General features: G+C 46.0%; 1 protein-coding gene across 1 annotated transcript in view; it reads left to right on the forward strand.

Annotated features, from left to right (window-relative positions):
• The window catches only part of SMOC2 (SPARC related modular calcium binding 2), a 225,114-nt gene that overhangs the window by 70,823 nt on the left and 127,721 nt on the right, over positions 1–26,570 (forward strand). Inside the window, exons 3-4 of the mRNA XM_050787103.1 lie at positions 15,977–16,085; positions 17,270–17,369. Of these exons, the coding sequence (XP_050643060.1) occupies positions 15,977–16,085; positions 17,270–17,369 (209 nt within the window). The remainder of the gene's footprint in view (positions 1–15,976; positions 16,086–17,269; positions 17,370–26,570) is intronic.

Raw genomic sequence — 26,570 nt, forward strand, 5'->3', positions numbered from 1 at the left:
TTTGATCGTTCATCCAAAGATGGGGACATCCGTCATCAAAATGAATGCAAACATATTTTCATACTTGATAACTTTTTACATTTACAAACTCGAGTTTATGTTGGCATTTTTTTCACAGCATGTAAGGAAGAAGAGTAATTTCTATAAATTTTAAGAGCAGAGTCTTTTTTTACTTATCTAATATTCTTTTCTTAGAATGCCTTACTCCATTGAATAAGGAAGAAATTTATCCAAATATTTCAGTTTTTTCCCCAAAGTCTTCTAAAATTATTCTCAATAAGATTTCTTATGATTCTTTCTCATTTTTCTTTTTAGCAAGTGGGATGTGTACAATAGCATGTATGCAGTTTTCAGTGATTTTTTGGTGTTGATTTTGTACTCTCAATTTTCAGTTTTCCCAGTTTAAGAATTAGATGCAGAGTTAAGAGTCTAATGCTTAGAGCTAAAGATTGAAATGCTTCCTACATCAATGAAGGGTTTGACTCAGCAAAAGATGCTGATATTTCAGAGTTATTTTCAGAAAGAGATTTACCTTCTTTGTCATATTATCTAGGAAAAAAGACCACAGAGACTAAAAGTGCCTTTGAGATGATGTTCTGCATCATCTGGCAATTAGCTGCAACAGTCCTCTTAAATGAAACAAGACAGCAACCACACTGCAAACCAGCACTATGAGTGCCGTATCTAGACCCATGCTTACCCAGGTGTTGAATAAGCTTGTTCTTCCTTTCATAATGCAATATAATACCAGGTAAACAGATTTCAGTTACTTTTGCAGACGACAAAGGCAGAATTTTGCCATGTTCTTTAGGCCTGAGAGTTCTTCCTACTGATGTTACGAAGACATTCCTGTACACAGTCACAGGGATGTTTCACTCAATGCCAGACCGTATGTCCAACAGTGGTCCCGTAACGTTATAATGGAGCAGATGTAGAGACCTGTTGGATGGCACTTGATATTGGCATTGAGATCAAGTAGGGGAAATGACTGATGTTCAGTAATGATGCGGGACATTCTGTTTTCCATATGGAAAGACAGTATATAAATAAAGATGTATATATCACCTAAGTGTGTGTAAGTATACTCTATGATGTTCACACAATGATGAACTTGCCTAAAGGTGTATATTAGTTTGTTCTTACACTGCTAATAAAGACATACCCAAGACTGGGATGTTTATAAGGAAAGGGGTTTAATGGACTCATAGTTCTGCACAGCTGGGGAGGCCTCAGGAAACTTACAATCATGGTGGAAGGGGAAGCAAACATGTCCTTCTTCACATGATGGTAGGAAGGAGAAGTGCCGAGCAAAAGAGGGAAGCCCCGTATAAAACCGTCAGATCTCGTGAGAACTCACTATCATGAGAACAGCATGTGGGAAGCCACCATGGGGGTTAAATTACCTCCCACCAGGTCCCTCCCATGACACGTGGGGAACTACAATTCAAGGTGAGATTTGGGTGGGGACACAGCCAAACCATATCAAGGTGATTTCTCAGAATTTATCCCTGTTATTAAGAAACACGTGACTTTACCCAGATTTAGTACTCCGAAAACAAGGAACAGCATGAACTACCTCTGGAGTCCCGGTCTTTGCCCGGTGGCAAACCCAATCCCTGTGCATTTATCCGCCTGCAGTGTGCACAGACTCCTGATTTAAAGGTCAGACTCCTCTCCACATGCACCTGTGGCTTTGCCCATGACAAATGGCTATTCATTATCAAGGATTTTTTTTTTCTTCTGAAATTACAGTTTGTTCAAAGTCAGAGTAGTTTCAGGACGCAGCATTTAAAGGCTACACAAATGCCAGGTATGGGGCACGGTAGGTAGGCAGGTAGATTCTCCAGTAAGAGTCCCTGGGAAGATTATTTTATTATACATCTGAGGGCACAAGAGAGAATGGTGCTGTGGAGCTTAAAGTCCCATTCTGGTTTTGCGGTCAGATGCTCTTTCTAAAGTGTTTATCACATAATGGTGTTATCCTCCCCTCATGCTGGGGGAGTCATGAAGACCCCGGAGCAAAAGCCCACTCAGAGAGTCCTATGAGGACCGACAGGAGGGCCTGAGAGGGAAGTAGGTGGAGCCAGGCTGGCAGGGCTGAGTGCTGGATCCCGGAATTTTCGTGACTATGGAAAATGGAAAGACACAAGAAGTCGTGGACAGAACAGGGATGCATGAAAATTGCCATTCTGCATGGTGCATGCTTCCCTGAGCTCACCAAGCTGCCCATGCCCCAGCACCCACCTTGGGCCTTTGTCCAGGTGTGCCAGGCCCCAGTGTCACCAGCACAACTGCAATGAGTCTTGCTGTGCTGAAACCCTGGCGTGCTTTAGAAGGGACCACAAATGGAGGGGTGAGCTACTTTCAAAGGGGAAATGGAACTTTAATTCACTCATTAACCTCAATATGCTACTGAGATTGCAAGGAACAAAATGCAGTAAAAAATGCATTTTGATTTATACTTTAAATAAATGAAGTGCAGTGGCAGTATCATATCCGGATCCCAAACACAAAGTTTAAAGATGCTGACGTGAACTTAGTGGGACAGGTGTAGCAAGCACCACAGCAAATGGCCTGGGCTTGTCGTGGGCCAGCTCATGGAACCCACCCCAGGCCTCAGGATCCATTTCAGAAAGCTGGGCTCTGGAAGCAGCTCATGGGGACTCTGGAAAACCATTTTCTATGGCCTGAGGTAATGCCAGCCCCTTCTAGAAACAGCTAATAGCTGGTGATGATGCTACCCATTGACCCTCCAGTGTACCTGCCCACTGAGGAACTGACTCCATCTAACTTTAGCCCAAATAGAAAATAACAACACTTGGAAAATGTGTGAAAGAGAAAGAACTATATATATATATATATATATACACACACACATATATATATTTTACTGTAGTAGAAAAAAATAGTTTAAAGTTATTTAAAATACAGATGTGAAATATCTTTCTGTGAAAAAGTCCACAAAAATAAAGATAACATGATTAAAATTGAAAGCATTTGACATTCTTTCACTGAATTGTATACTTGTATGCACTATCTACATTAAAACACACGTTGAAACTTTGACTATAGCAGCAGCAATAGCTGCTCCAGCTTTCTTTGTGGTGTAGGGAAAATAGAATATACCATTTAAAGTAAATGATGTTCTGTAAATGACTGATTTATTTTTTTCCCTAAGCATCCCTTCTTATCTCAAGGAAAAGGAAAATAATTTGTTGAATCTAATGTACCTGAAGTTCTATAGTTCTATATCACTATTTTGTCCTTATACGCTTTTTTTTTCCTCAGTAGACATTTAGGTTTCAGTAAACTGTACATTATTTTAGTTTTAATTCCCTTGGTGAAAACTTGGATGAAATATCTTCGATTCATTTAATGGGAGACACACATACACAAATACACAAACACACATACACACATATGCATATACATACATACACACATACATGCACATACACATACACACATACACATATGTACACATTCACATAAACACACACATAAGCTCTTCGTTTATTCAATGGACCACTGACATTTCCTGAGCAGCTTGGTTCTATGTGATTCTAAAATTTTATGATCAATTTGCTTCAACCTGATTCTTTTAATAAGTCCTGACATTTACTTGATATTGACACATTTGGTAAATTGGCATTTTCTTCTTACTGAATGATTCCTCGAAGAGCACTGGGGTTGAGAGTGAGTCCACACTGTTCTTCATCAGATAACCTCTCAGGGAGCTTGTCTCTTCATTTGATTCAGTCCAGCACTGGGTTCCCCAGAACTCAGGGACTCTAAGAATCTTTGTCCCTGGCAGCATCCTCCAGATGGGAACTGGCTGGCCTGCTTCTAGCACTGGAAACAGTTTCATGTGAGATTTTCAATAGGATCCCGGACGCTCCCAACACCCAGGCTGTCTTCAGACCCTCCTATGAGGTGGACAGCTGGGGCCCTATGGGGTGGCAGGACACCTCTCTCCACACAAGGGCCAGCCATGGGGCACACAGTGGTGTGCACAGGGCGCCCTCATGGGCGTTCTCCAGAGCCTGGTGGTGCCTACTTTGTGGGGTCATAAGCATAGGACCCCAAAGTGCTGCTTCCCTAGCTTGCCCCAACACTGCAAATTTGTTTACCCTGCATCTGAGAAAGAACAAGTCAGTCTGTTTCTTTGGAGATCAGCTACTCTTTTAAGAAGCATCTTTCAGACTCAAGGACACACGCCCACCAAGAACAGCGCGCCTGCTTCCACGTTTTGCTTCCTTGCACCACCAATGCTCTACTGCTAGAAGTCTTGCTTCGTTGGCTAGGAAGGACAGTGGTACCTTGGACAACTGTCCAGGGATAACATGATTTCCAGCATGCTTCACCCATGAAACCACATGGCCATAGGTTATGGAAAGTCAGCGTGGAGCCAGGTACATGGCTTGAAGGAAGCATCTTCTTCTCTCCTTTGTGTCTGACCGATGTGTGTAAGATTCACACTGGAGAAAGACTCAGATGTGATTTGATGCCTTGGCTGTAGTTATAAATCTCAGTTATCTGTGCTGAAAAAGAGAAACAATTTAAGAATAAATTTAAATATCAGATGATGTACTCATCACAGAAGATTTTAGAAGTGATTACCTATAAAGTCTCAGCTTGTGGAAACAAGTGCTGTAGAAGTGGGGAGGTCACAGCACCTCATTAAACTTGGAATTTCATGTCCCCTTTTCTTGCCATGTTCCCTTAGATAACGCCAGTTGGATATTCCATTGAAAGGCTGCGAGGAAGCCTCTGCTGTAGCTGTAGCCTTTGAGGAGGAGTGTGAGGGATTTCTTAGACAAAGGAGGGAGGATGGTCGGTCCATCTCTCTGGGTGGAAGCTCGTCATCTGTGACCCTCTCTGGCTCGTGGGTTTTTCAGGTGTCTCCCCAGCATGTGACTTCAGATCTTTGCCATACCCAGCTGCAGGGTCAAAGTGACATTCTTTTTGGATAGGGAGAACAAATGTCAATTAAACACAGATGTCCTTTTTGGTAATATCCTCATGTTTATTTGTTTGCACCTGCATCTAAGCCAAGTTTTTCTGGATGATTATTTCAGTGGGAATTCTCATTTATGTTACCAAAGTAGTTTTATACCATACATTTATGACACACAAAAAAATATAAGGGAGCAGTAGGCAAAAATAAAATGTACCTAACCAAAGTCGGTCTCACTTAAATCAAAAGGATTCTATTGGAAAGAATGCACAGGCACCTGTAGTCTTCAAAATCTCATGTGTGTGGTGCTGCAGATGCCAAGGTAGCAAACATTAAAATCAGTCTGAGGAGAGATTGTTCACCGTGCATTATAGATCTTGAAATAACTGGGTGTCACGCTTCTCTGATAGTCTAGATTTGCATGTGGGGCTGGGCTCGGAGAGGCTCTGTCTGCTTTCCATCTACATGTTGCCTCCAGTTAAGTCTGTTCCCTGCTGGAGGCTGCCTTTAAAAAGGGGCCTCTGCTTCCCATCTGCAGGTGGAGTTTTTCTAAAGTAGCAGCCTCGCACCTGCATCCTGGCTCATGACGGAAGAAGGGCCTCTCCCTGAGGGGCTGGCTCCTTCCTAGACCTCGCCCTGAGGGGCCGGCTCCTTCCTCTAGGCTGTCATACTGTCAGTCACTTACACACTCATCCCAGCATGCAACCTGTCCCAGTGCTGCAAACGCAGCAGTCGCGGCTCCTGGGGGGCAGGAGCAAAACACACTGAGCCTGGGAGGGGTGAGAACAGACACAGGGCTTGGTGTCTACTGAGCAAATTGTGCTTCTGTTTCCCTCTAAGAGCATAAATATTGCACATTTCACAACAAAACTCAGGTTGAGACTTTTTTTCCCTGAAGGTAAAAGGGGGAGCCCAGGATTGTCCCTTTAGATCATTTGTGTAACACAAAGAAACCTCTAAGTTTTCTCCATGTGATTCCTGGAGTGGGCCTTGGCTAGTGTAGCACAGTGTCGTCTTGGCACATGTGAGGCTGCTGCTGTCTTTAGCATTTTGGGGGCACTTTTACATTTTTGGTGGGTGACAGTTCTGTAGGCCTGTCTCTTTTGGATGTACTATTTGGAAATAACAATTAAAATAGTTTAATCCATATTTAATTAAATTCGATTTAAATGTTCTGCACACTTCACACTGTGATCTAACCATTGACCCTGAATAGAACTGCAGTGGTTTACACCGATGCATTTTTCTCATATTTTCATAGAAATTTGTGGAGTTTGTATTTTCAGAACTCTGCAAATACATTAATATTTTTCTTTTGATCTGAGACTTTTGGGGCTGTCTTCCTTTTCAACAAAATCTCTGGCATTCCATAGAAAAGCCAAAAAAAAAAAAAAAAGAGAAAAAGTCAAATGCCAGAACTTGGAACTATTTTGAGATTTCTGGAAACACGTATTGGACAAAAGCAGCTTCCTTGGAGATCTGAGGACCAAGAGCTTCTGAACGGGCGAGTCCGAGTGAAAGAAACATGGTGACAAAGGCTGTAACATCCACCCATCGCTCTGCGCACCTATCTCCGAGGCTGCACAATGACCTCAGCAGCCCTTGGAGAGCCGGTGGGACTCAGCCAGCACCTGGCACACAGGAGGCCCACGGCGCCGGAAGTCCACAGGTATCACAGTCAGATTCGAATCTCCACAAGATGAACACACATGCTGTTATTATTAAGATTATTAGGCGGCAGATCATGAGGTCAGGAGACCAGCCCGGCCAACATAGTGAAACCCCGTCTCTACTAAAAATACAAAAAAAAAAAAAAAAAAAAAAAAAAGGAAAGAAAACAAAAAAATTAGCCGGGCGCAGTGGCAGGTGCCTGTAATTCCAGCTACTCAGGAGGCTGAGGCAGGGTAATCCCTTGAACCCGGGAGGTGGAGGTTGCAGTGAACCAAGGTCGTGCCATTGCACTCCAGCCTGGCGACAACAGTGAAACTCCGTCTAAAAAAAAACAAAAACAAAAACAGATTACTGCTACGATGAGGTTTAGAGACTGTTCTTTCCATTGGTGAACCCCACCCCCCGAGTGATACACACATAGAAGTTTACTCCCTTGGCCAAGTGATGGTTGTAACAGGAGCCTAAGTGTCGGTTTTGGGGTTGCTTATCCAAGTTCGCTGCGCCATGACACGGCGTTTCGTGTCAGCGCTTCCCAGGAAAAGCTCCTTTCTTCAGGATCGCCCCAGACAGTCGGCTGTGAGGCCTGGAGACCTGTCTGCAGCTGTCTCTCCCGCATTCTCTGCAGCTTTTGCAGAGCTGGGGCGGGGTGGGGACCTCTGTGCTCCTGTGGCCGGTGGCGCCGTGGCCTGGCTGTGAGGCCCCGCAGGCGTTTGGGGTGGCACCTTCCCAGGCCTTCTCAAGCTGTCTCACGCCTGCTCCTGATGCTTCCAGCGAGGAACAGCGGGGCAGGAGTGTCTCCAGGAGGAAAGCCAGGCGGCCTCCCGCCGGATGTGGGTCGAGGTGCAGCTCCTTCCACTTCCCAGCGTGGACCTGAGGGGCTGCCCCTGCCTGGGGAGCAGCTTTGCCATCCTTTCAATCAGCAGCGAGAGCTCTCGGGCTCCGAGGCCAAGCGCTGCCTAAGAAGCCGGAGCCATGGGCATCTCACACTCCAGAGGAACCAGGCCTCCCCATGGGGATCCCTCCACGCGCTCCGCTCCTTCCGTTGCAGTTTTCCTGAAAGCACAGCAGTAGTCCCTGCGGCCCGCAGCTGCTTCTCAGCACCTGCAGGGAGGACCTGCCTTCTCACCTGGGCCTGGGCAGGCTCTGCCGGGTGAGGCGCTGGCAGCAGCCACGTGGGAAGCCCCTGTGTGGGTGAAATGCAGGGTCCTGGGCTGTGGAGGGGGCCTGGGCGGTGGATGGCGGGCTCTGCAGGTGTCCCCATGCCCAGCCCAGCTCCGGACTCTCAGAGCCACAAGCTGAGGGCACCGGAGCACGAGCCCGGGCCAGGGTGCTCTGTCCTGGCATGTCTAGAATGAGGAGCCGGCTCAGAGGAACCCGAAGAATTCTTTCTCTCTGGAGGTTTTCCCATCACGTGAGTGTTTCCATCGAGCTCTTCCTTGTACTCAGCGACCTAGAAACAGGCCAGAGAGCTCCGCACTCGCCCGTTCCTTCGAATTCCACGGCCTCGCCTTCGCCTTCGAGGAAGCGGGAGTTGCGACGTCCCCATGAAGCTCCTTCATCCCTGCAAAAGCGCCCGGGGACGGAGTGTCACCTGGCTCCTATCGGGCACATCAACCTGCTCATTTTCCTCAGAGAGACGGGCATTTCCACGAAGGAAATCTATGAGGGGGTATGAGTGTGAAAGTGTGAGTGTGTGAGATTACGTTTCTGTTGTGTGTGTGTATGCGTGAGGTTGTGTATGAGTGTGAATGCGTGTTCATGTGCATTGAGTGTGCATGTGTGATGTGTGATTGCGTGTGTGCATGTCTGATTGTGAGTGTATGCTTGTGTGAGTGTGAGTTCGTGTGTGAATGCTTGTGTGAATGTGACTATGTATTCATGCGCTTGTGAGTGTGCATGTGTGTGTGTGTGTGTTAATGTGTGAATGTGCGTGAGTGCATGTGTGAGAGCATGTGTATGCTTGAGGGTGCATGTATGTGAGAGTGCACACGTGTGTGTGAATGTGCATGAGTGTGCATGTGTGAGAGAGTGTGTACGCTTGTGTGAGTGTGCATGTATGTGAGAGTGTGTATGTGTGTGAATGTGTGTTCATATGCATGAGTGTCCGTATATGTGACAGTGTGTGTGTATGTGTGTGTGAATGTGCATGAGTGTGCATGTGTGAAAGTGTGTGTATACTTGTGTGAGTGTGCATGTATGTGACAGTGTGCATGTGTGTGAACGTGCATGTGTGCATGTATGAGACTGTGTATGCTTGTGTGTGTGAATGAGTGTTTATGTGTGTGCATGAGTGTGCATGCATGTGTGAATGTGCATCCTTGTGTGAGTATGAATGTGTGTTCATGTGTCTGAACATGCATGTGTGTGAGTGTGTGTGTATGCGTGCATGTGTGAGTGAGCACAAGTGTCTGTGATTCTGTGCCCTGGGCTTCTGGGCCAGGTGCTTATCCCTGGCTCCACCCTTTCCAGGTTGGATTTCCTTTCTGCAGAGGCAGCTATCAGAAGCAACTTCAATCGGATCTGTGCTTGTGCCTTGCAGAAACTCTACCCCGAGTATGTTTACCTTAACTCGCTTATGGTATTTTAACACGTCTGATGTTTGGGAGCGCCCTCCTCACAGCCTGGAGTAGACATAACAGGAGGTTCAGGGCCTTCAGTCTCGTATGCAGCCGTGATCAGAAACACAACCGGACGTTCCTGGAATGCTGCACATCCAAAGGACCTTTCCTCGGTTTGCTTTAGCGGCACCACCAAACCCAAGACACCGGCTCATCAGAGGAGCAGGGGCCTCTCCGCACAGCCTATGGAGCTTCTGCCCTCTGGAAGGCTCTAGTCAGCCTTCCTGCAAAGGATTTGGTGACCATTTACGCAATCATCCATTTCGATCTGTTGAAAATCACTGTTATTAATTTTCATAGAGATGGGTATGATCTGTGGTTTCTTGTATAAATATTATAAAGGCTGTCTGAATACTGTAATATAGTCTTGCAACGGTTTGCAGTTTCTCTTTCTCTTTACAATTTGGCAATCTCAGTTACATATTTAGGGATTTCCTATTGTAATTTTGTTTCTGCCTTGATGCATCTAAAAAGAGAATACTTATGTAAAATGAAAATGTCGTTCCTGTCTCCCTTAGCTCTGGAATAGTGTCGTTCTGGTTATGGTCGGGATGGTCCAATGGATGTACTAGTCTGTTGCTGGGGGATGCATCGTGCTGCTTTTGCTGACCAAGGGCTGCAGATCACTGGGACTGGGAGTGCTTATCACAGCACTTCCATCTATATTAGGATATTAGGATGGAAAAGAAAACTTCAGTTCTGCTGGACAGCATTGCAGCACAACATGCTTAGTTTTTCTGACTCTGGCCTTCAAAATTACGGGTGGGTAAAATACTACAACTTTTAAAACACAGTGTCTGCCTTCATTTGATGCCAAAATCAATAAAAGCTATGCCACTCTGAGGGCTATCATTGCCGTGGCCACTACAAAGGCACCATCTGTGTCCTCTGCCTGGCTGCCATTTGCTCGTTCAGCCCATGGTGTTCCCACACCAGCCCCATCCCGGGCAGCCCTGCACTGGGTCATGGGGAGATGGTAGTGGAAGCTGAGCCTGAACTTGAAGTGTTTACATGGCCGTGGCCATAATCATAGCCATTCGGTGACCTTGTGAGATCCAGAGTCAGAGCATCTGTTGACCACATATCCAGCTAGCTGCTCCTTCTATATCGATGAGTGAGACACCACAGTAATTACCTGTGTCCCAAAGTTCTCTGCCTATTGCAGTAGGAAGCTGAGCAGCATCAAAATCTTGAGGCATCATCTCTGGTGTAGACAAAGCATCTTGGAAGATCAACAGAAAGAGTTACTTTGATTCACTTTTGCTTAGCTTAGTGTGTTTATGTTATTCTATTCTGTTATAGACAGGAGTCCCTGAAAGAGGAACTCTCTGGGCTTAGGACTACCAAATTCAGCGTCACCTGTGAAGATCGCTGTTTCATGGCCCTGTTTTGAAGTTTTCCCAAAGATCCCTTTTAACTGTTCCTTTTCATTGTTGCTCTCCAGAATTCTCTGTAAAACGTCCAGCAAAGCAGCCTCTGCTGATTCTTGCCTCATCCTGTTTTGAGAGATTCTAGCAAAGTAGGGAATCATTTGCTTCCTGTTTAAAAGAAAACACTCATCATAAGTAACCATTATAAAACACTGCTATTCATTTCTACTTTGTAGTGAGCATCACACTTAACGGTTTCCATGACGTATCTTTTTTTTTTCTTTTGAGACGGAGCCTCACTGTGTCACCCAGGCTGGAGTATGGGGGTGTGATCTCGGCTCACTGCAACCTCCATCTCCCAGGTTAAAGTGGTTCTCCTGCCTCAGCCTCCTGAATAGCTGGGATTACAGGTGCTTGCCACCAAGCCTGGCTAATCTTTGTATTTTTAGTAGAGACGGGGTTTCACCATGATGGCCAGGCTGGTCTCGAACTCCTGACCTCAGGTGATCCACCTGCCTTGGCCTCCCAAGGTGCTGAGATTACAGGCGTGAGCCACTGCGCCCGGTCTCCATGACATATCTTGATACATAAACAAGCTTGCGATCTGATTGTAGCCGATTTTATTTTGTAACTGAGAGAGAAAATACCATCCAACAGGTAGAAATAAATTGCTCCCACAATTAACTACCATTAACCAAAAATTCATCAAAATATTTCTGTTAGGGCTAGGCGTGGGGGCTCATGCCTATAATCCCAGCATTCTGGGAGGTGGGAGGATTGCTTGACACCAGGAGTTCAAAAGAAGCCTGGGCAACAAATCAAGACCCCATCTCTACAAAAATTAAAAAATTAGCCAATCAGGGTGGTGCCTATCTTCCCAGCTACTGGGGAGGCTGAGGTGAGAGGATTGCTTGAGCTCAGAAGGTTGAGGCTGCAGTGAGCTGTGATGGCACCACCGCACTCCAGCCTAGTTGACAGAGATGCTGTCTCTAAAACAAAACAAAACCTGTTGTTAGTGATGCCTTGCTAAGCAACGATGAATTCTTTATTTATAACGTCCCGGCTCTGCAGGTAGGAGGAAAAATTTTCTAAAAATATATGACAGAATTCACATCAGAAAGTTTTTCTTTGGTCTAGTAAAAAGAGACTACATTCTTCAATTAGATTAACAATTTTATTTAATTAAAGTATTAATATTATAATTTCCAGCTGAGTTTTTTTTTTAGGTAGATATTTATTATAGTAATATAATACTATGAGCCAAAGTACTATGAAACCATTTCATCCCAGTCAGGTGGTTACATCAGTTTAAAAAAGACAAAATAAATTCTGGGTGGATAGGGGAATGGAAACACTTGTCTCTGTTGGCTGGACATACAACGGTTTAGCACTGTGGCAGACGGCAGGCACTCCCTCTGTAAGTTAAATGCGGAACTGCCATGTGAACCATCGTTTCTACTTTCTACCCAAAAGACTTGAAAACAAGCATTCAAACAAAAATTTATATCTGAATGTTTATAACAGCATTATTTACAATAGCCAAAAGATCCTAAGTGTTCATCCATGAGTGAATGAATAAACAAAATATGGTCCATCCCTACAATAGAATATTGTTCAGCCATAAAAAGGAACATAGCTCTGAAACATGCTGTAACATACATAAGCCTTGACAACATCACGCTAAGTGAAGGAAGCCAGACACAGAAGGATACCTCATGTATGACTACATTGATGCATCATCTCTGGTGTAGACATACATGAACATACGTACCTGAACCTTGAAATCATCATGCCAGGTGAAGGAAGCCAGACACAGAAGGATACCTTGTGTGTGGTTACATTGACAGGAAATGCCCAGAATAGGCAAATTTGTAGAGACAGGAGGTAGATGGATAGTTCTAGGGGTTGCGGTGAGGGGGAAATGGGAAATGGCAGCTTAACAGGTGCAGAGTTTTCTTTTGGGAATGAGGAGAATGTTCTGGAACTAGGCCGACATGGTGGTTGCCCAACACTGTGAATGTGCTAAATGCCGCTGAATTGTTCACTTTAAAATGGATAAAATGGTAAATTTTATGTTATGTGTAGTTGTACAGTAATTCTTTTTTTTTGAGACAGAGTCTTGCTCTGTAACCCAGGCTGGAGGGCAGTGGCACAATCTCGGCTCACTGCAACCTCCGCCTCCTGGGTTCAAGCGATTCTCCTTCCTCGGGCTCCTAAGTAGCTGGGAACACAGGCACCTGCCACCACGCCCGGCTAATTTTGTTTTCTTTTTTTTGTATTTTTAGTAGAGACGGAGTTTCACCATATTAGCCAGGATGGTCTTGATCTCCTGGCCTCGCGATGCACCCACCTTAGCCTCCCAAAGGGTTGGGATTACAGGCGTGAGCCACCGTGCCCAGCCGTCATACAATAATTTAAAAAATTATGTTGCTTGTGTTCTACGGATTTAATAATCAAACCATTAAACATAAAGTGTTCAGAGTGGAGTCTCAACAAGGCCATTACACAGATAGGGCTCTGCTTAATTTTTAACTCAGCAAAGAATCATGCAGAGTAAAAATATATTAAGGTGAGACATTTATCATCATCTGTAAATAAGGTTTCCAGGGGACAGTGTTGAAGCACCCTATTCCATTCTTTCAAAGCGATTAAAAAGTTGGAAAGTTGGAAACAGCATAATGTTGAGGGTGTGTTTAATATTTTGATGTTTACAAAGAGGGGCATTTAATTCAGTCTAAGATGTGTCTGTATCAAGCATATATTGGCTTAGAGTGATATTGAGAACACATGGGAGCCATGACTATTTCTGAGTGCTCATTCCCTGGCGATTTTGTGCCTCTCGATAGAATGGACCTTATCAGATGCTATTCGAGCTCTTCTCGGTAGTAAAGATCTTGAACCTGATTTAACATGAGATATCCAGAATAAGGAATAGCAAATCTGTGGAATAAGCCGCAACCCTGTAGCAGTTTTACTTCGTAAGATGACTGCAGGTTTATTTTGAGTGATGATTTATGTGGGCCCTGTAATTTCATGCTAAGTCTTAATTGTTTCCTATGACTAAATAGTTTGCCATAGGCTAGACATAAACTTGGAATTTAATATTCTATTAAATCCAAGAGCTGCAGATTTCAGAACTATCTGACCAGTGGCAAATGTGAAGTCTTTAAAAGAAGTCCACGCCAAGAATGGAGCCCACAAGGAGTTTGGAAAACTTAGCTTTCTTGGCATGTTCCATGATGGCTCAAATATTAGAACTAATTTATAGCTCCGTCTGTACCTCATGGAGACCTCGCAAGCTGGAACTCATATCACTTTTCCTTTTTAGACAGTCAAAACCACAGGTTATACTAAAAAACAAGGACAGAAGTCCAGCAAAGCAGTGATTTCTCCTCAGCTAAAACACAGACTGCATTAAAACCACATGTTGCTGAGTGCTGGCTGGCCAGGCCAGACTTTAGAATAAGGCTGAAGGCACGAAGCTGGGATGGATGGAGGAGCGTTTGCTCAGATGTGTAGGCCCTTAATGCTCCATGCAGCATGTGGCCGGTGGTTCTGCAAAAGCCAGAGAGGAGTCACATAAAGGCCCTGGAGCTTTGTTAGAGGCAGAGCCTGTAGGAGTCCGCTGTGATGGGTGGAGCCCAGGACTGGTAATCAGATCGCATTTTGCCATAGCCAGAACTTTAACCACTAGGGAGTCAAAAAGTCACCATCTGAAGACGGAAAGAACAACATTTGAAGAAGCGTCCTCGGAGTTGAGAGGGCCTTTGTGCTCTCTCAAGATGTAGGCACTTGTGATTTAAATCTGGAAATACTTTTAAAAAAGGAAAGCCATTTTTTCAAGTTTTAAAATTCAAATGAGCTATATTGTGTGATGATTCCAAGAAGTAAAGCGTGCATGTGTGTTCTGCTTCAGGGGCAGGCAGCCCATGGCAGCCAACATGGCATCTTCTCCTGTGGTGGGAGGCTGTTCTTAGGATCTGCTTCTGGGGCAGGTGGCCCATGGCAGCCATCATGGCGTCTTCTCCTGTGGTGGGAGGCTGTTCTTAGGATCTGCTTCTGGGGCAGGTGGCCCATGGCAGCCATCATGGCGTCTTCTCCTGTGGTGGGAGGCTGTTCTTAGGATCTGCTTCCGGGGCAGGTGGCCCATAGCAGCCATCATGGCGTCTTCTCCCGTGGTGGGAGGCTGTTCTTAGGATCTGCTTCTGGGGCAGGTGGCCCATGGCAGCCATCGTGGCATCTTCTCCTGTGGTGGGAGGCTGTTCTTAGGATCTGCTTCTGGGGCAGGTGGCCCATGGCAGCCATCATGGCGTCTTCTCCTGTGGTGGGAGGCTGTTCTTAGGACAAGCCTTTTCCCCCTGGGGGCACCAAAAGGCGGGCCTGGTTGATGCTGGGCTCACAGCTTTTACTCCCTGAGCTGGAAGGCTGAGAGTAGCTTCAGTAAGCAACTGACTTTGTGGTCCTCACGTGTCTTAACCTGGCCCTGATTGTGCAGGTTAGTGAGAAACAAGGCCTGTTCATGGCACACACGGATCCTGCATTAATGCTTTTCAAGTCTCTGGAAGTCTAAAGATTTTTCCAGTTTTGCTCTCCTTGGGGTGTCTTCTTAAGTAGTAGCAGCGACATTGCGCCTTCTGTGAAATCTCAGTGTTGTTGGGACGGTGGGATGTGGAGCATCTGGGGCAGAGGACGAGGCTTTCTAAGAAAACCCAACCCTTTTATCCACGTGACGGTTGGATTTCCATGTGAAGGTGGAAGAGGCAGGACGGGAAACAGAAAAGGGACGAGCCAAGTTCTCCTCTCAGGCTGGTCTCAGTGGGATGGCGCCCTGGGCTGCAGCTGTGGTTGGAAGTCCCACCCCGTGCATCCTAAGACCCCCGCCCCTCAGTCAGTTCCCTTTGGTCTGTTTTTAACGGTGACATCTAGCCCTGCCCACCCTCTGCATCTGGACTTGATCCTGGTGTGTTCAGGTGGACGTCCTTAAATCTGAGGACAGCCTGCCTGCGTCCCACCGGACAGCTGGCATTTCCCCATTTTCAGGAAGCAGGGGCCACCTGTTCCCCAGGGATAAGCTATGAGGCCTTCCTGGGCCTCAGTGTTCTAACTCACTCAGTGTGGAGAATGGTCCTGCCCTTCCCGCCCCTGGGCCTTGCCTTAGATAGAACCAGGACGGCGTGTGACAGGCATCTGCCCTTCTTCTGGAGCTCCCTTTGCTGAGAGCTGAGCTGCCTGCGAAGCCCCTTCCAGCCTCCAGGTCCTCAGCACTCCTGCCTGACTCATGCCTTCGCATTTTTCAACGTTCCTATCTGTTCCATCTTCTTCCCATTGCATAACCGCTCCTGTGCCCTGTTCTTCCCTACAGACGTGTCCAGGTGTGTGGCCGAAAGGAAGTATACCCAGGAGCAAGCCCGGAAGGAGTTTCAGCAAGTGTTCATTCCTGAGTGCAATGACGACGGCACCTACAGTCAGGTTACCAGCCTTGCTTGGGAGGTTCTGCACCTGGGCAATTAGGGAGAGAGATATGGAGTGGGTGTGGGGAGAAGGCAGGTGAGGGGGAGCCAAACAGAAGAAGCAGCAGGTTTGTTCTCTGGGGAAATCAGCCTTCTGCATTTTAGAAGTTAATTCATGATGAGCCTACTTGACATAAATAGACACATAAATGAAGTGTGTGTTTATTTCTTAGTTGGTGCAGGCATTTATATCATTGCTGCTGTCATTCACACTTTCATTACTATGAGTTTAGCACAGGAAGCTTCCTTAGTGAGGCCAATTAGACCATGCTAACCTGGCTTGCAGCTTACAATTTAATTTTAGTTTGATTTTAATTACGGGGAGCACACACTAAAAGTCGTGTCTGTGCCAAGAGTGAGCTCCGGGATCATTCATTCCAACCTGACGGGCCCACAGACATGGAGCTGAGCCAAGTCAAATTCCTGTTGTCAGCCAAAGGCACTGTTGAGAGAGTCACCCAGCTCTCCGTTTTGAGTGTGTCAGTGCTGTTATTCCTTATTAAGGAAAAACAAAGTACTAACATGCAATGCTAACTCACACAGGGGCAGGAAAAACAGCATGGGTTCTGCACTTGGACATGCCTGTGGCCCATTGGGTGATGATGTGAGTTCTGTGTGTTTACATCATCGTTTGGCCTTTGAGAGACAATGAGGGCGAGAACAAGAGAGAGACAGAAAGAGAGAGAGAGGAACTGGAGCTGAAGGAACTGGCTGCTCTGACTGTGGTTGCAAGGGGAGTGGGCGATGCAGGCTGCAGAGTGAACACTAAAGAGGCCGAGGTTGCTCTCCTGGCTCTGCAGTGGAGAGCTCCTGACCTTCCCGGGCCTCAGTTTCCCCATTCATAAGATAAGGGCTGGGGCTCCATCTGGAAGGTGGTGAGGATTAGTGACTTCACAGGTAATGTGTCCAGCACACACTAGCAGTCAGTAAAGTGCTGATTTGGGCCCCTTTTGTCTTTAAAACCCTGGGGTGAAGACTTGCACACTTTCTTTACCAAGCACTCAAATGCAGCCACAGAAGTAGCTCTGGGTATCCCACGACCCCTGCCTGAGCCAGTGCCGCAGAAAGCAGAGTGGGCCTCGCAGCCGTGAGGCGCTGTGCTGTGGGCCCGGGAGGGCTCACCTGTCCTGTGCTCTCTCGCAGGTCCAGTGTCACAGCTACACGGGATACTGCTGGTGCGTCACGCCCAACGGGAGGCCCATCAGCGGCACCGCCGTGGCCCACAAGACGCCCCGGTGCCCGGGTAGGTCTGACGTGCCTTTCCAAGTGGAAGGCTTTAAGGGAATTGGTTTGCCGTGTCTTCTAATCATCTTCCCTGGGTTCACTTATAATTCAAAGGGAAATCCAGTTTGGGTGACATCGTGAGCCACAGTGGGAATAGATCTCCTCACTAACAAAGCCTACGTTTTAGGGAGCCGTTGTTTTGAAGAGGGGAAGGGCGAAGCTATGTGAATGTATGCGTGTGACTGGAGGTCAGCTTGCTAAAGGAAGACAGCCCTGCATCTGATCATGATGGGTTATGATGATTCAGGTCCCTTAATTGTTTAAAATAACCACAAGGACTTGGAGTCACCAGTGGAAATGACCAAATGTTTTCTTTGGCCAAAAAAGTGAAAATTGCTAGTTTTGTATGTACGTGTTTTCAAAGAAAAATGGTTCTTTCTTCATAAGTCAATTTCAAAATGGTTTGTATTATTTTATTACTCGTAAGAGGGTTTGATGTACTAAAAGTAATAAAATTAGGAGTTTAAAAATCTGTAAAATATTCTCTTTCCCATTAGTTCTTTTTTTTTTTGCCAACCATGCTGTAAATGATTTATATCATTTTTATTTGAAAATAATCTGCAGCCCAAGTTTGATTAATCTGTGGGGCAGACTTTTCAGACCATCTACGAAGAAATGCTGTGATCTAGCCCTCCAGAGTCCTGGATCATATGTGTTAAGACAGTCAAAACACATCATTATATAGCAATAATAAAGTACAAAATGTCTCTCCCTGTTTTTCATGTACAATCTTGAAACATTTACATTTAGAGTTTACCTTTAGATTTTTTTCCTATTTAAGGGACAGGTATTTTTTAATCTGGAATTCTGTTTGTTATTCAGATATTTTTCAAGCTTCCTGAGCCGTGGCCCTGGCCAGAACTCATGACCTCTGTGGGTTCCATGAGAATGAAGGTGTCCACAGTCAGCAATGACATAAGGTCTAATGTTTCCAGTGACTGGCCATGGGGATGCACAATGTGGAATTAAAATATGTTTATTTGTAAAAACTTCTTCTCCAGAGCCTAAATAGTGCTGGAAATATATCTTTAGTTGAGCTAACATGTATATCTAACAGTTCTGTTGCAAACTCATGGAGGAAATGAAACAAAAAAACATCACCAAGATTAACTGGGTCTGTGCGTGTCCCTCTTTCACTTTGAGAGACACTTGCATGTCCTATTTCCTTCATCCACAAGCAGCATTTTGAGGTGAGCCTTGTTTTACAAAGGAGAAAGCAGTAGGGGGTAGGGGCATCTATTTATGTTGTTTTAGTGATATCACCTGATAATTAAGGAGGGTCCCAAATAACTTTCTTAGAAAACATGTGCAAAATTGGCTGAATTTTGTACAATCTGCAAATAGTGGCTTCAGTGTACCGTTTACTCACGTTGTTGCTTCCAACTAGGTCTCAGTAACCTTTCACTGTATAGAAATATTCCTTTTGTTTTAACTGCCTGTGTGGAATGTTTGGTCCAAGGAATGGACTGGGGAAGAGAGTAGACGGGCCTTTGTATATAGAAGTCTGGTGTTTATTGGGTAGCACATGCGCTGGGCAGGAAGCCAGGCATGTGAGATGAAAAGCTTCAACGCTGAGGGGCAGTTTCCCTGGGGAGATGATGCTGTCTGGGAGGGGGCAATGTTTCCACGTCGGGGCAGGGTTCCGCTGGCTGCACCCTTGGACCTGGCATAGCCAGCGTCGTTCTACCCCTGGTTCACCTGATCGGTGCAACTAGTATATTCCACAGGTCTACAGAGTTATGGAAAAACTCTCTTAATCCCCAGCTGCGTTCCAGGCTTCCCCTCCGCACACGTGGGCACGGGGGAGCCAGTGTCGTGTGGTGGTCACTTTGGAAGCTTTATGGAGTCATGGCAAATTATGGAGAGAATTTTGAAATTGAAGGGAGAATTATGGGGGAGAGAGGTGTTGGGTATACTTACCCCCCAAACACAAAGGATTTATCATCAGTGTTTGCATACTGCAATTTAACTTCTTCCTGGAAGTTAACACAGCCCTCACCAATGATGCAGAGAAGCAGAAAATTGGGCATCACCTGTGAGATCGTGGTCAATAGCGCGGACCACAGCTGGGCAGCGTCTTGATCTGTAGGCACCAGGGAGCTGACCCTCTGGGCACACCCTCGGGGGTTCATGGAGAAGTCAGCACATACACAGAACGGCTAATCTGCAGCATCCACTGTCTGTATGTGGCGGGAGTACTTTTCACCAAGTTTACTAAAATTGGGTAAATTTCAGTATTTAATAAATGTTTTTTGCCCTCAAGTTTATACCGAGGTTACCATAGAAGTAGACTCTATAAAAATTTGAAAATCAGACAACGAGATTTAAAATGAGCAGTAGATAGGAGCTGTTTTTTGGAAAGTGCATGTTTGTGTGTTCATGAATAATACATGCAAACGTACCTTGAGGCCAGCCACAGTGGAGGGAAACAGAGGTCCACTGACTGGCATGATTCCTGGAGAGTGGAGAAAGCCCTTGCCCTAAAGCCTCCCAGCTCTTCAATTGTCTCAGAATGATCTTTAATAGGAAATGGATTCCTTTATTTCATAATTATGTATTCTTAAAGCCATGAATGCAAAATACCTAAATTCCTATTAATCCATAAATTCCTATTAATCAAATAATATAATGAGACAACCCAGCAGAAAAATGGCCAAAAGTCTTGAGCAGATGGCATTTTATTTATAAAGGAAGAAATCCTAATGACCAGTAAAGGCAGGAAAAGGTGCATAGGATCTTCAGTCCCAGGGAACTACAAATTAAAGTCACAAAGTCACAGTGCAACTCCCCTCCACACCCACTGGTCTGGCAGAAATGAAGAAGCACGATTCTATAACTTGCTGGTGAGGACAGAGCTGTGGGTGTGGTGGGAACTGGTACTGCCCTTTGCAACATCAGTTTGCCCCTTTGCATGTGGGTGATTAAGATCCCAGCTCTTCCATTCCGGGAGGGAACCCAGGAGAAATGCATTCACCTGTCTCGAAGGAGACCTGGGAGGGCATTCCCAGCAGTGTTCACATAAGAACCAAAGCCTAGAAACAGATCTATGTCCGTTGGTGTCTGACTAGGTGAACACTGCGATTTGCTTGGTTCGTCCTATAGAGCAGTGAGCACTGATGAAAAGGTCCAGTGCCTTCCTCAACGGTGCTGTGTGCTAATGTCCTCCTGAGTCCACGGAGCCCCACACAGAGGCACCCCAACCACACATCCTCCCACAACTGAGAGTCAGAAAACTCAGCTCCAGCTCTGAGGGATGCGTCCAGGGGTGACCGACCACGAAGAACAGCAGAGAGCGATGGCCACACACACAGGGCGATGGTCGCTAGCATGCGGTGGAGGGCAGGGGGGTTAATTTTGTGACTGTAGACAGGGCTGACCTGGGGAGTCCTTTTCCTGCCCTGGAAAATGTCTTCACAGGTTTTGGTTGATAATAATTCATGACGTGTCTATTTATCTTTTGTGCACTTTTCTGTATGGGTGTCAATATTTCAGGAATTTAAAATGTTAAAACACGCGATGCCACTGAAAGAGATAACGCAGGCTGAATTCTCCCCACATGTACACATTTCTCTAGCGTCCTTCCCTGTGGATGTTTATAGGGGGAATGGGACCAGATGCTTCGGAGCTGGTAGAAGAAGATAGGAGAAGACATATCCCTGAGCCTGAGGGAGGGCTGGGAAGGAAAGACCTAGGGGGGATTTGGGGAACAGGAAAATTAAGGTTTGCCTCTGGGGATGCTCTGGAGAGCTGGAGAGAGTGGGCTGGGCATTGCGGCCCCCCACTTGGCCACGCAGAAGCGCCAGCCATGGGCTCACACCCGCCAGGGCTGAACCCTGGGTTCCTCATAGCAGCCTGAGCTACAGGGTTAAAACGACTCTTTTACAGGCAAGAAAACTTTCCAAGGTCTCTGCGCTTGGAAGTGGCAGAGCCAGGACGTAAATCTACACCTTTGTCTCCATAGCCCATGTTTCTCCCCCAGATACCAAAGTATCAAAATTCTTGGGGCCTTGAATTCCTATTTACACTTGGCTGGAAGTCGGGCATAGGAGAAGGTGGGCAGAGATGGTCAAGGGCTCTGGAGAGTGGGGTGAGGTTGATGGCAAATGGTGTGGTGCCTTGGATGTGGCAAGGACAAGAAGCCAGCTCTCCGAGACGTATCCAAGTCCGCTTCGCATTCTGTGCTGCCGAGAGCACTTGTCTCTTGCTCACAGTTTAGAGATGTATGTGCTTCTCAGAGCCCTGCTGATGTCAACCTGTGGGTCTGTAGATGGCTTTAGGGCAGGTGTTTCTTGCTCACATTTAGAGAAGTATGCACTCCCCTGCTGATGTCAACCTGTGGGGTCTGTATATGGCTTTATGGCAGGTGTTTCTTGGTTGTGGTTTAGAGATGTATGCAGTCCTCAGAGCCCTGCTGATGTCAACCTGCAGGGTCTGTAGATGGCTTTACAGCAGGTGTTTCTTGATCGTGGTTTAGAGATGTATGCAGTCCTCAGAGCTCTGCTGATGTTGACCTGCGGGGTCTGTAGATGGCTTTATGCTCAGGGAGTGCCTTCCTGCTCCAGTGTTCAAGGAAGGGATAGTAAAGGGCAGGGTGCGCACTACCTAACAAGTCCCTCATGTCCTTTTCCTGGGATCGGGGGCCGGCTCCACGTGTCTCCTGAGAGACAAAGTTGATTCTTATTTCTTCTGTAGGGATTTTCTTTTTCTTTCTTTCTTTACTTCCCCATCCGCCCCCACCCACACCGCCCCCGCAAAGATTTGAAGCCTAACATTGCTGGGGGCAGGATTAGAGGTTGAAAACAAAGGCCTTTTTGCCAAGAAAGGGTGTTTGCAGCCCATTCTCTAATATTTGGAAATAGTTTCAGGTTTTTAATCTCATCTCTCCTCTGTGACTGTGCACCCTGACCAAGAGCTGGTGCCCGGCGTGAGTACAAAGTGGGTTAAGATATTGTAAGCTGAACCTACATGCAAGAATTTTTAGTATTACAATATTCAAAGAATCTTCATATATAACTTGGAGTTACATGTTTGAAGGAGGCCACAGGTTTCAGGTTAGAGAAGATGGATAGACACAGCCCATGTGCAGTAGCTGGTGCCCATCTCGAGACCCCCAGCCCACCCCTGCCTTCTAAAGCAGGGACCACGCCTCATACCCTGCAGCTATAGGCCTGTCCCCATAGAGTGGACATCTTCCTGTTCCACCTGACACAGCTGTGTCTGGCGTAGGCGTCCTTTCCTGTAGCATGGGGAAGAACACATCTGTTTCTTCCTGTTTATTTCCTAACAAACTCTATAACATGCAAATTTATAATTTGGTTTTAATTACTAAAGTCTGTGTGATACCTGTGACAGGCAGGAGTAGGTCAGTGTCCTTCTCTAGGATTTTCCTGTCTGCGGTCTGAATTTCCTCCCTTCTCTAGGCGTTTCCTGTCTGCGGTCTGAATTTCCTCTCTTCTCTAGGCGTTTCCTCTCTGGGTCTGAATTTCCTCCCTTCTCTAGGCGTTTCCTCTCTGGGTCTGAATTTCCTCCCTTCTCTAGGCATTTCCTCTCTGGGTCTGAATTTCCTCCCTTCTGTAGGCATTTCCTCTCTGGGTCTGAATTTCCTCCCTTCTCTAGGAGTTTCCTCTCTGCCGTCTGAATTTCCTCCCTTCTCTAGGAGTTTCCTCTCTGCGGTCTGAATTTCCTCCCTTCTCTAGGCATTTCCTCTCTTCGGTCTGAATTTCCTCCCTTCTCTAGGCGTTTCCTCTCTTCGGTCTGAATTTCCTCCCTTCTCTAGGCATTTCCTGTCTGTGGTCTGAACATGACTATGCACTCGTCTTCACTGTGGATGCTTATCCCAGAGATTTCTAAATCTGGCTTTGGGGAAGGCCCTGTTATAAACGACGGATGATCTTGGATTCGCATGAATCACTTTCAGTACATGATATACATTGATTTAACTATGACTTCTGCATTTTTCTGCAAGGCCTAAAGTCTTGTCCTCCATCTGAATTGGTGTAATTCCATATTTGGAGGAGTATCCTAAATGACTTCAGAAAAAAATACACTTCCTAAGCCGAAGCTAACTGAATTTTTAATTTTTCACATGAATTTCCCTGGCACTAAGTTAAGGACCCTACATAGCTGAGGGACTTGAAAGGATCACCCAGAATAATTAAATTTCCAAATCCTGAGATCAGCAAGGCAGCTGCGTTTGGTCTCCAAATCTCTGAAGCACTTCTGGTAGAAATCGTTCAGGGCCAGTGTGCAGTGGCTCTGCTTGACCTGGAGAGCTTGTGCCTCGGAGGGAGTCCAGCTTGCTGTTTGTCTCCACCTCAAAACAGCTTTTTCTTTAGCCTTCATAGGTCTTTTCTTGAAAAGTGAAAGTTATTAAAGTAAAATATTTCAATACTATTGAAAGAAATGTAAAAGAAAATGTAAAAACAAACAACCTTCAGGAGAAGTAGGAAATGCACTGAAAATTGAAGCCTCTTTCTAGGTGGTCGTGAAAACAATGAGAGGTGCTCACTTCAGGAATCAAGCTGCAATATCAGATGTAAATTTGAATTTTATCAATTAAAAATACTTGTAGGCAGGGAGTGGTGGCTTGTGCTTGTAATCACAGCATTATGGGAGGCTGAGGCAGGGGGATCACTTGAGCCCAGGAGTTTGAGACCAGCTTGTGCAACAAAAGTGAGACACCCCCACCGTCTCTACAAAAAATAAAAATTAAAACATTTAAAACAATTAAAAACTTGTGATTTTTTTTCAGAGAAAAATATGTTACATTTACTCTGTAACATGTAAATTTATAACACCTTTTATAGTGTCGAGGACATTTATTTTACATCCATGATGAGATAAAATAGTAATTTGATAAAGCCAACACAGGATTTGTAAAATTTTCAATGAAAGATTCAGATTAAATTCTGAAAGTGTTCAAATGATACTGAATTTAAAAACATAATAATAAGTAAAATGTTAAAGAAAAAGACCACGGGGTGTAGGTTTAGTCTGACAAGCGGCTTCAGGCCGGCTGAAGAGTGGGAGGTCCCTGCGTCTGCCAGGACCTGGACGGGAAGTCAGGTTCCCCTGCATCCCGCCCTGGTCCTTCCCTGGCTGACGACTCCTGAAGCTCCCATCTGGGCCCAGCCTTTCCTCTGCTTCAATTTTCTTTCTAAAATTGGACTTAGTGTTGAGTTATTCACAGCTATTCTATCTGATAGACAATATTTTGGTGTAACTTTTTCTATTCAGGAAAAATACTTACTACTTTTAACCTCAGGAAAAAGTACTTTCTGGTGTCTAATACTTGAGTTTTTATTATAATCTGCACCTCTGTTGTACTTTAGTGTACGTTTAATTTGGCAGCTAATTTGTACTGGAACCTCACATGAGTTGAGAAGAGTATCCTGTAAAACAGCCCTTTACTGCACCTCATCTACAAGTGGTTTTTGTCTTGTATTCTCTGATACTTAATAAAATGTTGCCAAAGAAATCATGAGGTCTTTGGAAGCAAATGACCCCAATCTGTATAGCTCTATTTAAAGAATAATGGGTGTGTGCTTCTAGAGAATTTATTTATTTATTTATTTGAGATAGAGTCTTGCTGTGTCACCCAGGCTGGAGTGCAGTGGCGCGATCTCAGCTCACTGCAACCTCCGCCTCCTGGGTTCAAGCGATTCTCCTGCCTCAGCCTCCTAAGTAGCTGGGACTACAGGCACCCGCCACCACGCCCAGCTAATTTTTTGTATTTTTAGTAGAGACGGGGTTTCACCGTGTTAGCCAGGATGGTCTCAATCTCCTGACCTTGTGATCCGCCCACCTCAGCCTCCCAAAGTGCTGGGATTATAGGCGTGAGCCACCGCTCCCAGCTTCCAAAGATATTTTATGTATATAAAAACAAGTATATTATTTTTTCTTCTAATTATTTTTGGACAAATGCTAATTATTTTCCAGCACCTTTTTTCACTATATGCAGCCACAACAGTTAAATATTGGAAAGATTTATGAAGCTGTTAAAATGTCGTGTGGCCCTTTAGCAAGAGTGATACAGCTGTACTCAGACATTTTTCTCCTGCCTTTGAATCAAGTTCTCAACTCAGACATCAGTAAATTCAGAACATTCCTTTTATCAGATGCACCTCAAATCAGGAATCCCAACTGTTTAAAGGCAGAATCACTAGGATAGAAAAAGACCCGCGGAGCGTAAAAGCCGGTGCCACAAAGTCCAGCGAAACTCTCCTCCAGGTCCGTGAATAACATAAAGGTTCACTGAGCAAAATCAAATGGATTCCGTTTGGTTTCTTCACCCACAGAAACACCGAAGTGGTAAAACTGAGGTTGAGCTGGAGATGAGGGTGGCAGGCGGGAGGCGGTGCCGCCGGGGGGACGGAAGGGAGACACAGGAGCAGTGACAATGATCCTGGGGACACATGAGGAATAATTATGCAGCAGTGACGCAGCTTCACAGGCACAGGGGCCCAGCTGTTCTGTCTGGATTCTGGCTCGAATTTTCACATGTGCCAGCCTCACTCAGAAGGCCTGATGAGCCCAGGCTCGGCTGGCTCCTGGAGTTTCTGGCCTGGCAGGTCTGCCGTGTGGCCAAAGTTTGCTTTCCACCGAGTTTCCAGGCAGCGCTGGTGCTCGTGGCTGGCCCCACACTCCAAGTCCTGAGGTGAGGTAAGGGGCCTCACTCCAAAGGAACACAGGCCCACAGGGCAGCCATCCATGACTATCTCATCACAGGATCCTAGGACGGTCACAGGGCCAGTGGGGGAGTCTGTGGCTGCCAACGCCCCTCCTGACCCTGGGTGAGGGATGTCTTGACCGCTTGGGGTTCTGGCCTGGCCATGCAGCTCAAGGCTGAGACGGAGAAAGAGTACTCGGGAGCAGTGCCTTCAGAGGCTGATGGGAGCTGGCGGGTGAGGAGGTGGGTGGGTCCCAGGGCACGGTGTCTGTGACTCTGAATGTCCCACATGGGCCAGGGGGTGAAGCTCAGCCTCAAGGTGACCCAGGGCCTCCCTGGAATGAGGCAGGAAGGAGGTCCTATCGCTTCCAGTCATGTTGTCTTGAGGATTATTTGACCACGGGCACTCAGGAAAATGGAAAATAGGTGATATTCCTCCTCTGCAAATTGCTTCTCCACTAAGCCTCCCCCTGGGCTCAGTGTGGAGAGAGG

This window comes from Macaca thibetana, chromosome 4 (assembly GCF_024542745.1).
Source record: "Macaca thibetana thibetana isolate TM-01 chromosome 4, ASM2454274v1, whole genome shotgun sequence".
NCBI classification, from domain to species: Eukaryota; Metazoa; Chordata; class Mammalia; order Primates; family Cercopithecidae; genus Macaca; species Macaca thibetana.